The 12455-nt window shown below is 45.7% G+C and overlaps 5 protein-coding genes across 5 annotated transcripts; 1 reads left to right on the top strand and 4 right to left on the bottom strand.

Annotated features, from left to right (window-relative positions):
- Positions 1-2211: 2211 nt before the first annotated feature.
- Positions 2212-3148, bottom strand: N7487_003789 (uncharacterized protein; the record flags this gene model as incomplete). Its single annotated transcript, XM_056871536.1, has 5 exons — positions 2212-2274; positions 2419-2763; positions 2812-2826; positions 2879-2980; positions 3092-3148. 5 exons carry the CDS (start codon positions 3146-3148, stop codon positions 2212-2214), a joined length of 582 nt encoding a protein of 193 aa, XP_056729256.1.
- Positions 3149-4270: 1122 nt separating this feature from the next.
- Positions 4271-4586, top strand: N7487_003790 (uncharacterized protein; the record flags this gene model as incomplete). The annotated part of the gene is made up of 2 exons (XM_056871537.1): positions 4271-4549; positions 4581-4586. The coding sequence occupies 2 exons, from the start codon at positions 4271-4273 to the stop codon at positions 4584-4586; spliced, it is 285 nt and encodes a 94-aa protein (XP_056729257.1).
- A 1054-nt stretch (positions 4587-5640) lies between these two features.
- Positions 5641-6079, bottom strand: N7487_003791 (uncharacterized protein; the record flags this gene model as incomplete). Its single annotated transcript, XM_056871538.1, has 3 exons — positions 5641-5759; positions 5809-5979; positions 6052-6079. The coding sequence occupies 3 exons, from the start codon at positions 6077-6079 to the stop codon at positions 5641-5643; spliced, it is 318 nt and encodes a 105-aa protein (XP_056729258.1).
- Positions 6080-7895: 1816 nt separating this feature from the next.
- N7487_003792 (Pfs NACHT and ankyrin domain protein) lies at positions 7896-8214 on the bottom strand (the record flags this gene model as incomplete). Its single annotated transcript, XM_056871539.1, has 3 exons — positions 7896-7946; positions 8008-8073; positions 8098-8214. The coding sequence occupies 3 exons, from the start codon at positions 8212-8214 to the stop codon at positions 7896-7898; spliced, it is 234 nt and encodes a 77-aa protein (XP_056729259.1).
- A 1262-nt stretch (positions 8215-9476) lies between these two features.
- N7487_003793 (uncharacterized protein) lies at positions 9477-10791 on the bottom strand (the record flags this gene model as incomplete). Its single annotated transcript, XM_056871540.1, has 2 exons — positions 9477-10143; positions 10748-10791. The coding sequence occupies 2 exons, from the start codon at positions 10789-10791 to the stop codon at positions 9477-9479; spliced, it is 711 nt and encodes a 236-aa protein (XP_056729260.1).
- Positions 10792-12455: the final 1664 nt, after the last annotated feature.

The raw sequence follows: 12455 nt of genomic DNA on the forward strand, positions 1-12455 counted from the left end.
CCCCGCACCAAGAAGCGCTGCACCTTTTGCTTCTCGGCAAATTCATTGCGTCCACACCAACGTGTACAGGGATCCACCTGATGCTGACACTTGTTGGATTTTGCTGGGCTTAGTTACGCGATCGGATGGCCCATACATAATCATAAATGCAAGCGAGCACGTTCTAGCCAGATGATCACTGTGGGTTTTGAACTACCTGGATGGCAGTTTGGCTGTTGGGGAAAATGATCACAAGCATGAGCATGCATCACACACCCTTACCCCTTTTTTTAGACCCTCGACCTGTTGCCTTTATATGTCCTGTTTTAATCACCGTTCACTTCATATATGCGTTTGTTAAAGATAGAAATCTGCGGAGACATCGAGGTCTATAGCGCAATATCAGATTTATTGAAGAGGGCCAATCTCTAGACTATAAGGATTGACACCCTGGCTATAAATTCAGATATCTCTCACTTTAGAAATGGCTGTGTTAAAGAGAGAGCTCTACAGCAGAGACACGGAAATGTGTAGTATAATGTGAGATTGATTGAATATTTGAGAAATTGAAGCTCAGACTATTGAGCTGTGTGATCCCCCACAAATTGTAACCCTGCCTGCAAGTTGTACCCTTCATGCACGTTGTTGTACTGCGTTATAGGGTCACCGGTGGTGTTAATTGGAGGTTAAGACAGGGCGATCCCGCTAGTTGAGTGGTTGAGGTGGTATTGTTCTCAAATGTGGGGTGTCTTCTTGTAGTGGCGAGAGGAGAATTGCTTAATTTTGGATTCAGAATTAGGGGGTTTGTTATATCTGGTTCTTGCTTATGTTGTCGCGGAAATTGTTGTGGATAACTGGACTGTTGGGTAAAGGATCGGTTCTTGGGAATGACGAAGTTGGAGAAGCCCGAATGAGCACGTATTCGGATGATTGAGAATCGGGTTTCTTAGTCCCGGTCCTAGCCTCTATAGGTTAAATTCTTCAACAATCTATCAACCTCACGTCTCCATCATGCACTTCGACGTGTACCACGTTGTCCCTCCTCGTAACAGGTTATGAGCCCTTGAAATATCTATCCAACGTCCTCATCATTGTCAGCTTCATCTTCTATCGGCTCCTCCATCAACATCGTTATCATCATCAACAGCTCCGGAGCGCCTCTCTCGACAACGCGCTTACTAGCCAGTTCACCCCCACAAACATCTACAAAAGGTATCACCAACATTCGACTCCCTCTCTACAAGGTGGCTTCTACATTCCCGTCAGCTTCTTCCATACCTTTATATCTGATGCAGTCTTTTACGATGCAGACGCAATTCATAATCCACGAAGCACTTCCGCCAAATCAAAGCACTTTAAAACCCTTCACCAATCAAACGCTACTCAAACTTCAGAAGAGTGCTTCCAGAATCCTGCCAACGTTGTCAAGCTACGCAGTCTACACTCCAGCTTCAACTTCAACCACTACCACCAGCAAGCCCACCTCAGCAAACTCTCTTCTTAGCAGCCCCATCGTACGCTACAAAAGCCTCTCCAATAACTAGGTTTACTCCTTCGTGGAAGGACTCAGGTCCATGGGTTGGGAAAGATGCTAAACTCCGTGTCATGGTCCTAGTAAAGTCCTTTTAGAAGATGATCAAGTTGGTATGCGCATGAAGTTGACAATGTCAGAGGCCAGCTTCTGCCAGCACGTGTACGAGACTCGAGGCTGAATTTGTGCACAAAGACGCATTTGGCTTACCCCAGGACCTCTGGAGGTTTCATTGATGACATGTGTCTAGGTAATCCGGTGACCTCAAGAAGATTCGAATCGTATACTTCATTTTAAAACTTCTGATTGTCTTTGATATAAGACTACTATTGGTTTACAGTAAATAGGATTTGAGCACAATGAAACTTCATATTAAAAAACTATCAATCAGCGACCTGACCCATTAAATGGGTAGGTAAGTAGAAAATTATTATTCCATAAGACTCTCAGAGGGACTAAATTGCGTGAATTGTTAGTATTGTGCATTAAAAATTACTGTAAGAATCAAACGTGAGGATGGGAAAGAGTTTTATTGCTATAAGTGCGATGACCCGCTACGTTGCATTCAATTCCTCGGTATGTCCATGGCCCAGCGGGCCATATATAAGCCACACGCACAACGCAGGTAAACTGAAGATGAGCATCCTCTATGGACCATATGTAAGCCGCACGCAAAGCGCAGACGAACAGACGAAGGATATTTATCCTCCAAGGACCATGAGTCGTATGCAGAATGCAGACGAGCTAACGAAGATGCCCATCCTCTATGGACCATATATGAGCGTACGTAGAACCAGGACAAACCGAGGAAGTGCATAGTAGCAGAGTTGCCGAGTCATCGCACTCACAAGCAGTATACTCATGAGGGAAGATAGATGATAAGGGGATATGGATAGCGTATAACTTACGCTTCGGCGAGAGCGAGCAGCAGGCCCGGGGGCGGCGGCAGAGGGGGCGGGGGCAGCGACGGCCACAGTAGCGGCGGCGGCGGGCCCGGGGGCGGCGTCAGCGGGGGCGGCGGGGGCGGCAGCAGGCACGGGGGGGGCGGCGTCAGCGGGCGCGGGGGCAGCGGCAGCCACAGTGGCTGCGGCGGCGGGGGGCGGGGGCGGCCTCAGCGGGGGCGGCGGGGGCGGCAGCAGGCACGGGGGGGGCGGCGTCAGCGGGTGCGGGGGCAGCGGCAGGCACGAGGTTGGGGGGGCGGGGTGTTGGGAGGCGCGGCGGCGGTTGGCGGCGGCGGGGGGAAGGAACCCGTTCTATATTTGTTAGTAAAGCATACATTAATGATTGCGATGATCACGTACAACCAAGGTGCCATCCTAGTATCATGTTAGCATATTCTTCAACCGACCATGGCCGATTTGCACTTACGGCACGAGCCAGCTGAACGAGGCCTTGAATGGCCATCACAGTGGGACAATTTCCCTTGAGATGCCCCCTTCTCAAACAGAAGTGGCAGGAGCGGGTCTCCTTCTATTTCCACATAATAAGTTAGATTGCAAAGACACAATCTTGCCCAAGGCCTCTTAGGTCCTTGGGCAAACAAGAATGCGACACCCATGTCAACATGGGCTAGGTACGTACGCCATGCACCCGGCCGCCGCGACCACCGCCGCGACCACCTCGACCTCCGCGGGCCATCATTCAATGGAAAAAAAAAAAAGGGGGGTGTATCAACGCAGTAACTGCAGCTTGAGCTTGTGGTTTTATTTGGTACAGAGAAACAGAAAAGGAGGAGAAAAGAAGAGGTGATGGAAGGGACGAAGGGAGCTTAAGTAGGCCAATACCTTTCTATCAAGCCTTAGGTTCCTATTGACTCCTGTTCACTTACTATTGCTCTTTGTTTCTTTGTTTGATCATTTCTCTATTATCCTCAATTCATATTGACTTACTACTGTTCTTTGTTTCTTTGTTTGATCATTTCTCTATTATCCTCAATTCATATTGACTTACTACTGTTCTTTGTTTCTTTGTTTGATCCTTTCTCTATTGATGATCTATTTAATTATTTTCACTTCATTTTGGTTTCTTTGTTTACTCATTTCTGTAGTATTGTCACGATCTATATCCATCACATGCTTTGTCACATGTCAAAGATTGTTCCAATATTTGCTTTGTTTGTTTGTTCTAAAGTGCTACTAAGCCTAATCGGGAAAGTGCTTCTATATTTACCTAGTCTTCGGCATAGACTTCAGCACAACCTACTCTAGCCTAGGCCCAACCCAAAATAGGTTTTAGGTTATTAGCTACAGTTTTACACCTTTACTAACTTAATGTAAAGATATACTATGTAAAGGTATACTGTTTTCAGGTGTACGGCCTGTCAACCGGGTAAGATACGATGGTAGGAGAGAGGAACAGATTGTACTGTCTTCAACGTGATAAGACTAACTCTTGTCAAAGAGAAACAGAATCTAGGGGAGTCCTATGTTATGTACTACTATACCCCACTTTGATTATATAGGGTCAGCAACGAATCGGTGGTACTCCACTCTCGTGGACCAGCCGATAGATAATGTTAAGCGACAATTCTGTTTCCATGTTGTAAGGATCTTTTATCTTGAGTCCCCGTTTGCGACCACCCCTGTCCCCGCGATGTCTGCGATGCTGTCCTCCGTCCTGTCCTCCGTCCTGTCCTCCGCGCTGCGCGCTGTGTTGTTCGTGCTGCCTCCCTCCTCGGTTCCTGCCGCGCTTCGCGAAGCGCTGGCAATTATCCTGTCCTGCGCCGTGTCTGCTGTCCTGCCCGCTGTCCTACCTGCCCTGATGCCCGTTTCAGTGTCCATTTCTAAGGCGGATGCGCTCGCCTTTCTTGCCGGCGCGAAAGATGTTATACTGGGGGTAGTGGAGGTTGTTGTGGCTATGATTACTCTGCTGGGGAAGGTTAATGAGGCGGTTGTTGTAGTTAAGGAGCTCGCTGACAATGCGGGAGAGACTCTCGCCGCGATTCAGCGAATCTTCCGAGGCCAATGGACCGAGTCTCCTGCTCGCCAATGGCTTGCTCAATCTTTTCCTACTGCTCTGCCTTCTCCTCAGTACTACCTCGTATCTATTAATAAAAGCTCTTCTACCCTAGCCCTAAAGTTTCTTATCTTAAATATTATTGACTTGTATATATTGTTAAGCGTAGTGGTATTGAATAGATGGAAGAGCTTGTCGATAAGGGATAGAATTATTATTACTATTTAAAGCTTTGGGTAATAAACTATCTGAAGAGGAGATAGATGCTGATTCGAAGAGTGTAAGGTAGTCAGTATATTCTTATATCCTGCTAGCGCATAAAGTTTAACCCCTATACGAATAGAACTTTATTATTACAATTAGTTCAATCTATGGTTTATACTATAGAGTGTGTATCTTATATTCTGATTTGATGTATGGAACTGTTTAGACTTCGGCAGAACCCATTTTGGGTCGGAGTGTCCGACCCAAAACCCAACCCAAAACCCAATAACCCAATAATAACCCATTTGAACCCATTTTTGCATAAAAATTCATAAAATTCATGAAATTCAAGTCTTGGCATTTTTAAATATACTTTTTTAATAGTATAAAATGCTTTTTATATAAATTTGTTTTTGTTTTGAAATTGAGTTACTATGCTAGATATATATATATTCAAATCTTTGAATTTCAACCATATAATTTTTTGGGTTGTTTTGTTTACACTATATTGGGGCCCCAATGGGTTACCCAATGGGTTTTGGGTTATGAGCTATAACCCAAAACCCATCGTTGGGTCGAAGCAATGGACCCAAAACCCATTTTGGGTTGGGTTGGGTTGAGTTGGGTTGGGTCCGGGTTAGAGTGGGTTGTGCCGAAGTCTAGAACTGTTAATAACTACTTTCTCCTAAACTGGGCGACCTGGCCGAGAGGGTGTCGCTATGCTAGACTCTTGACCCAATGATGATGTTGGAGTATGGCTTGGTGTATCTCTAAGACGAATTGGTTGTACTGGCCTTGACAGGCGCTCTGTATGTCGTGTATGCGATCTGATCGGTAAGGAAACAATTGGTCTAGACGTGACTCGAGGGGTGACGGGAGCTGGAGCTGATTGCCGTCGGCCCATGATATGCTGATTCTGCCGGCGAGCATGGTCTGCGGCGCGAATGGTGAATACCTGGTGATTCTTAGGTTTAAAGCGCTCGAGATCGGAGGGAGTCTCGAACAGTAGCCCGTTGATGAATCATACTCGGGATATCGCCACGTACGATAGGCCTGCTGAGAAGCCATGACGGCTGAGATCCAGTAGAACCTATAATAGAGGTGGTGAGCCTGCTGTTCCTCAACTTCCACTAGCTTACCAGTGTAATAGAGCGGTTTGTTGAAGACCGGGGGAAGCTGGTAGAAGTCGCCGGCGAGGATGATATTGAGCCCTCCAAATGGTACGTTCCGAGACTCAGGAAAGATCTGGCGGCATCGTTGGTCAATCCAGTATAGTTGGCGTAGACTGATCATTGACTTCTCGTCGACAACTAGATAGTAAGTCCCTCGGAATTGCTCTTAAAGCGTCCCTACCGCATTATCTGTCAGGGGGATATACGAACCATGGTTCTGGGTCGGAAGGCGGAACATCGAGTGTAAGGTCTCTCCGGTAATGAGGAAGGAGGCGACTCCTGTTGGTGCCGCCCTTCGTATCGGGTCTCGCTGTCGGTGCTAGCTTGCGAGGTCCTGTAGCGTCTTTGCTAGAAGCATATAGAAATATTACCTTCCTACCAGGAAGCGAAGGCAAGCCCTATCTAAAGGCACTATGCAAGACTGCGGAGATACGTGACCCGCTATGACTAGAATATCTCTTTTTAGTACCTCTCGACACCGTATTCGATGATAAATTGGCATGCATTAATCTAGCTATGCGTAGGTTTCACCAAATCATAAGAGTTATGAGTGCTGAAGTTATGTGATACCTGAATACTATAGTAGAGGTTAAGGAGAGAGTTACAAGGGTTAATCAGAAAGTTCAGGGTGCATAGGAGGGAATTGATTCAGAGAGTTTGTTGGAGTTCTAGAGCCGGTCTTCTTTGAAGACTATGTGATAGCCCCCTTCTTTAGAGTAGCCTGATAATGTCTTGGTTGCCTTCTCACAAAGCAGCCAGAACAGCATTGCTGTAGAAACCGCCCTGCGCGTTGACGGCGGCTCCCTGGTCCAAGAGCAGTTTGACAATCTCTTGATAGCTATTATACGAGGCGGCCTGGAGAGATAATCAAGAACGGTGGTACTAAGAACGGTCTTTCCGCATCTCACAAGCCCGTACAGCCATATATATCGACGCGACCCTAAATATTACGACCGAAAGACAGGGTCCACTAGAAGCTACGCGCCTATCCCCTTATAGTAGAGCGTCCTTACGTAGTTCGCGTTCGTAGATAGGTCCAGGGGATTAAGCCACCTTTTAATCTCATAAGAATAAAGGTCAGTCTTAATAGAATCGGTAGTAGCTTTCATTACAACCATCGTTCGCTACGCACTTTCGATCTATTTATTGACTTTCTATAGTTAGGATATATTCTAAGGTCAAGCATTATTTTATCTCGGGTATTTACTAGTACTTCGGACACCCGCAGCCGATATATTCGGATAGCTAGTACTAACCCTCTTCATCGTAACTTTCGCTAATTCCTTAATATTAACAATACTAGGCTATACATATCCCAAAAGTTCCTTTAAGTATACAGCGGCCACAGCTACTACATATTCTTACCAGCTTTTCTCTTTTCATAAGTCCGCATAGTCACAAATACCTCGAATAACAATATATATGAAGTCATTCATAAGCCCAGCTACCTCCATCTCCATGCACAACAAGTGCCCGCCATATACTTTATCGAGGGAGTCTCGAGACTTGGTATCCTTCACCACTTTATTCCCGGATACAATCAGCCTATGATGTAACCTCACTTCTCTTCGGGTCCGTGCTTCCTCTGCATTCTCTAGTAGCCGCCTACTCTCCTTATTTACGAGCCTAATAGCCTATAAAAGATATACAATCATTATAATAATCGCCTGCCAAAGGTTAGACAGAAAACTAGTCTTAGTCGAAGCCCGACCTTCCCTTTTCGATATCAACGAAGGGTCTTCCAAATGCTCGCACCTAGTATATCTCAGCGCTAGTCGCGGGAATCTCCGTTCCATATCGTCTAGGTACTCATTTATCTTCGATCCGAATATCTTATAGTTACTTTTTAGCTGATTCGATACATTGAGTAATACGTTCGGAGGTCGATTCAGCGAGCCTCTAGGGACAAACCGCCCTTCCCGCTCCTGCTTCCCCATATCCCATTGTACCACCCAGTAATAGTCCGCAATAGGTTGGCTCACCACCACATCACCCAGATTGACCTTCAACGGAATTCCACCGCCAATACCTACCATAAGTCCGAACCTGATCGACTAGAACGTATTTATCATAAGAGGTCGCGACGGTCGCCGCAGGGTTGGTTCCTATATTGGGTAAGCAGGCTATGACGACATTATAGCCGCATACTGAGCTAAGGGTATATACATTATGATCATTACGAGGGGTCGGGAGAGGTTCGTGCTCTTCATCTAGCATGGCTCTGGCGGCGGTCTGTTCTTTTGGAAGAGCACATACCCATCCGATGGTATAGGCATCGTGCGGTAGTCGCTTTCGGCATAGGGATGTTTCGGGATTATTCTCGCTTTGTACTGGTACTGAATGCTCTGGCTGAGATAAGGGGTTCGCGGCCATATTGGATACTGCCTACCCAAATAGTACTCAATATATTAACCAAACACTCTCTCTAGCGGGACCGGAGGTCTTGGCCCATCTACTCTAGAAGAGAGTCACGAAGTGAATAGTTAATAGAAATTTGGATGCGTTCAGTAGAATTAGCTTTATTTTTATATCAAAAAAAGGCTAATATGGTTCATAACAAGAATCTCAGTTGGACTCCTACGAGCTGGAAGAGGGGCATATCCTCACCATATGACTAGCGCGCTAAGCCAGAAAGATTATCTGCGGCTTTTTCCTCGCTCACACCGCTTCCTAAATGGTTTCGTATCGACAATCATACTCCCATATAGGGGCGGGTAGTGAGGGGCGTTCCCAGGAACGGGTCGACCCGACCTAAACAGCCAGATCGAAGAGAGCCCTATTACTATATGCAGCCAATATTTTCCAGACAAAACGTTTGAACCTCATCACTTAAAGAGGCCTCTCAGCAACTCAAATACACAATTTGAGAACAATCAGATCACAGTTGGTGATTAACATAGCTTAGGGATAATATATTAACTGTTTAACCGCCTTTTTCCGAGGTCCACAGTTTTCAGAGGCGACTTGAGAGAGGCCACCCAGCTCCCTAGAACCTGAAATCGCCAAGTCATGTACATTCCCTATGATCCAGCATGCCCCAGACCTTCGCCCCCAAATCATTTCATCTCCGTACTCACTAAGCAGACAGCAAGGGCGGCAGATGAATGTGGGACCACTTCTATTTGCCTCGTTTGCAGGATCAATGTTTTAGAAGCTGTTGAGACCATACAGGCTTGTTACGGAAGCTATTTTTAAGTTGTAATCTATAGCTGTATCAGAATACTGCCAAGAAACTGAGTCAGGGGTAGGGTAGCTTGAAATGGTATAGTGGGTTTCAAGAATAGGTTCGAGAAAGAATCTCTGCGTTCAAATGGTGAAACTGATTTCGATCCTCCCTGTACTAGACTTTCCAATCAGGTCAGAATGCTAAGTAAGGGTTCGCGGTTTCCAAACTACGGAATACCAGTGTCCAATCAGCCTTTCAGAAAACCACAACTTCGTCCATCCATTGAAATGCTCAAGACATCAGCATCGAGGCGTTTGTTGGATTCTGTCTGATGCTCGGACTAGCTGTATAAGATAAATTAAAACCACGTAAAAAGGCATAAAGAATGTTCTGGAGCCTCCCTGCACCTGCCCCTTGTTGTTTCGATTTCAAAAGCAATAGTGCTGAATGATTATAGTACCCATTGGAACTATGCCCTTCCACCATCCGGTCCAGGAGACGAGGCGGTTACCTCTGATGAAGTCTCTGAACTGAGCTTGAACCCATGTCCATACCGTTGTCTGAATTCTGTTGTTATTTCGCGCTCCACAGTGTCATCCTGACTTGGCGAAGGCTCATCTGCGTTCTTTTTCAAATTCGGCACTTCGGGTCCCAGGTGGCTTAAATTAAGAGTCACAATATCCCGCGATAGCTGCTGAATGGATTCATCGCTCATGTAGCCTCCCACCTGCCTCGTTCTCCAACCAGTCGCACGATTCTTTCCGTGGAGGACCTTTCCGTTGGCGGAAACCATGAACTGAAGAGCGTCACCCGAGCCATGATTTTCAATGACACTCACTTTTTCCTTCCAGTGATCGTCGGCTTTGGAGCAGATGTTCAAGCACTGCCGCGCGGTCTCCCACTCGTCGCGCAGCCTTTCCAGATCTCGAGACTCTTCCTCGGACGAGACGGCCTTCTTCGATTTTGCAAGCAGCCGTTCCATCACTTCCTGCATGTGCTTCTCCAGCTTGGCAGTTGTTGCAGCCAAGCTGCTTTTGCATTCCTCGAGTCCTTGGCTAGTTACACCTTCCGGCGAAGTACCTGCACCACTAGAGGCAGTCGAGGCGCCAAGTCGGTCCGAATCGATGCGGATATGTCTTATGTGATCAGAAAGCTGGGCACAGATCTTGAGGCCAGTTTAACAATTACTAGATCAGGACATATAAAGCGAGGAGGAGGGGTTTATCTTATTTGTCTGCGAGACCTATGGAGCGGAGGGGGACCTACCAAATGGCTTTAGTCCTCCGACCGAACTCCAGTTTCCCTTTCTTCCCTATGCTTAGAATTCTCGTTTAAATGTACTCCTAATCAAAGACTTGGCTAGTAACAATGTATATAATATGACCTAATAGGGTAATTTTGCATTAATTTTACACAAGGATGGGCAATGGGCATTAAATTTCAAAACATCGACGGGCCGTGGACACTTCCTAGTGCCTAGGTATAGACGGGCAATGTCGCAGTCTAGTTTGTAGTATAGGGTATAGAGTAGAATCTGTAATTGTAGTAACTGGGTGGTATACTAAGTATTAAATAATTGAATTAAATACTATTACAAACTGCCTACATAATGTATACTTTTATATATTTTTACTATGTAAACAGGGGTGTAGATAATTATTTAAAATTAGTAAGCTAATTTACTGAGTTACATGAGAGATATATATATGTGTGTGATGGGGTGCAGGCGTACTGACACACTTTTGCGATAGAACTGTATCAAGAAGATTTGAGAACAAAAACATGTGGACTAGCGGTGGATCGAACACCGGACTTCTCGCATGCAAAGCGAGCGCTCGTACCACTGAGCTACAAGCCCTATTGAACTAAGAAATAGATGGCTTTGAATGTAGATGTTAAGGGATACGGGAGGTTATAGATAAAAATACGAAAGGTGGCTTGGTTTAGTTTATTCGATATATAATGGGAATGAATATAAGAGATAAGGGACTGTCTAGATTATTTAGTAGATATTATTGGACTAGGTGTAACTGCGTAATGGGTTAACCATGGGAGAAAAGATCTGATGGATAACATGCAAGAATACTTTGTATTGTACATACAAGATAGGGAGAGGGGTCCTAATGAAGAAAGACCTTAGGACTCAAGTCTGCTAACCGTATATAGCTAGTGTTGACTAATCCTTATTTTTTTTTTTTTTTTTTACGAATGTGTGTATCTAAGGGATAGTGTAGGAGTCGTAGAACAAATCAGAAGATAAAATAAACATAAATATAAGGTTAACATTGGAACCTACCAGGTGGGAAGGCACATGGGCAGCCAGTTGCAACTGTCACGTATGGTGTGGCCGGTAGACTTCGGCACAACCCACTCTAATCCAGAGATCACATACCAGGAGATCACACAAGCAGTCAAATCATCACCACCAAACAAGGCACCGGGGGAGGACGGTATACCAAACTCGTTATGGCATAAATTGATTGAGATCCTGACGGTCCTCGACACTATCTCACGAATATATAACGTCTGCGTACAGCTCGGAACGAACCCCTCACACTTCCAGAAATCGATCACAGTGGTACTACGCAAAGCTGGTAAGAAATATTACCAGTTAGCAAAGTCATACCTTGGTGGGAGGAAGGGAATCTCTGTCGACTATACCGCTCAATCGATTATCGGCCGGGTACAAAGAGTATAGATAGGGGCATAGACTTCGGCACAAGCCACCCTAACCCGGACCCAACCCAAGATGGGTTTTGGGTCCATTGCTTCGACCTAACGATGGGAATTGTTACTGGGACCCCCCCTTTTTATTATTTGGAACCTCATGAAGGCTGTAGTTGATTGCCTAGCTCAAAGTGGATATTAGCTATCCCCTTGTCCAATTCTTTACTCCTTTCGGAGCCCTGCGACTAAGTAGTGGGCGTAGTGTACAATGCGACCTTTCGCGCAGACCTTTCCGCAAGTTCCCCCAACAAATATAAACGTTTCTAAGGTAATATCACTAATCACTATAGTATGTAGGGTAAGTTGGTGAAAAGGCCGAAAATGGTACAAAATTTCACGCTATGGTGACTATCTGGCTATTTCTCGGCTACTATAGTGGTAGCGGGGGGATGATGTCAAATACCAAGGTTGAATACGTGGATTTACATGGGATAATACCCAGAAAATCATGTAACCGCGTGTACGAGACATACGATACATTGTCATACAGGCATATTTCTGTCAGATGATTATAAAGGCAGTATGCTGATTTCTGCCAATTCTCCCTAATTCCGCTGTATATAGGCTTCTTGGCGCTCGGCTGTGAGCTCACTGCCAGGCTCTGATTCCTCCGCAAATGGTCATAGCTCGCGGAGTTGGAGAAGATAGACGCGGGGTTGGTGTCTTGGCTGTCTGGGCGCCAGGGGAATCCTAGTATAAAGGCCAATACCTCTTGAGACTC

The sequence above is a fragment of the Penicillium crustosum genome, assembly GCF_028827405.1.
Source record: "Penicillium crustosum strain IBT 35664 chromosome Unknown utg000002l_segment0_segment0, whole genome shotgun sequence".
In the NCBI taxonomy this organism is placed as follows: Eukaryota; Fungi; Ascomycota; class Eurotiomycetes; order Eurotiales; family Aspergillaceae; genus Penicillium; species Penicillium crustosum.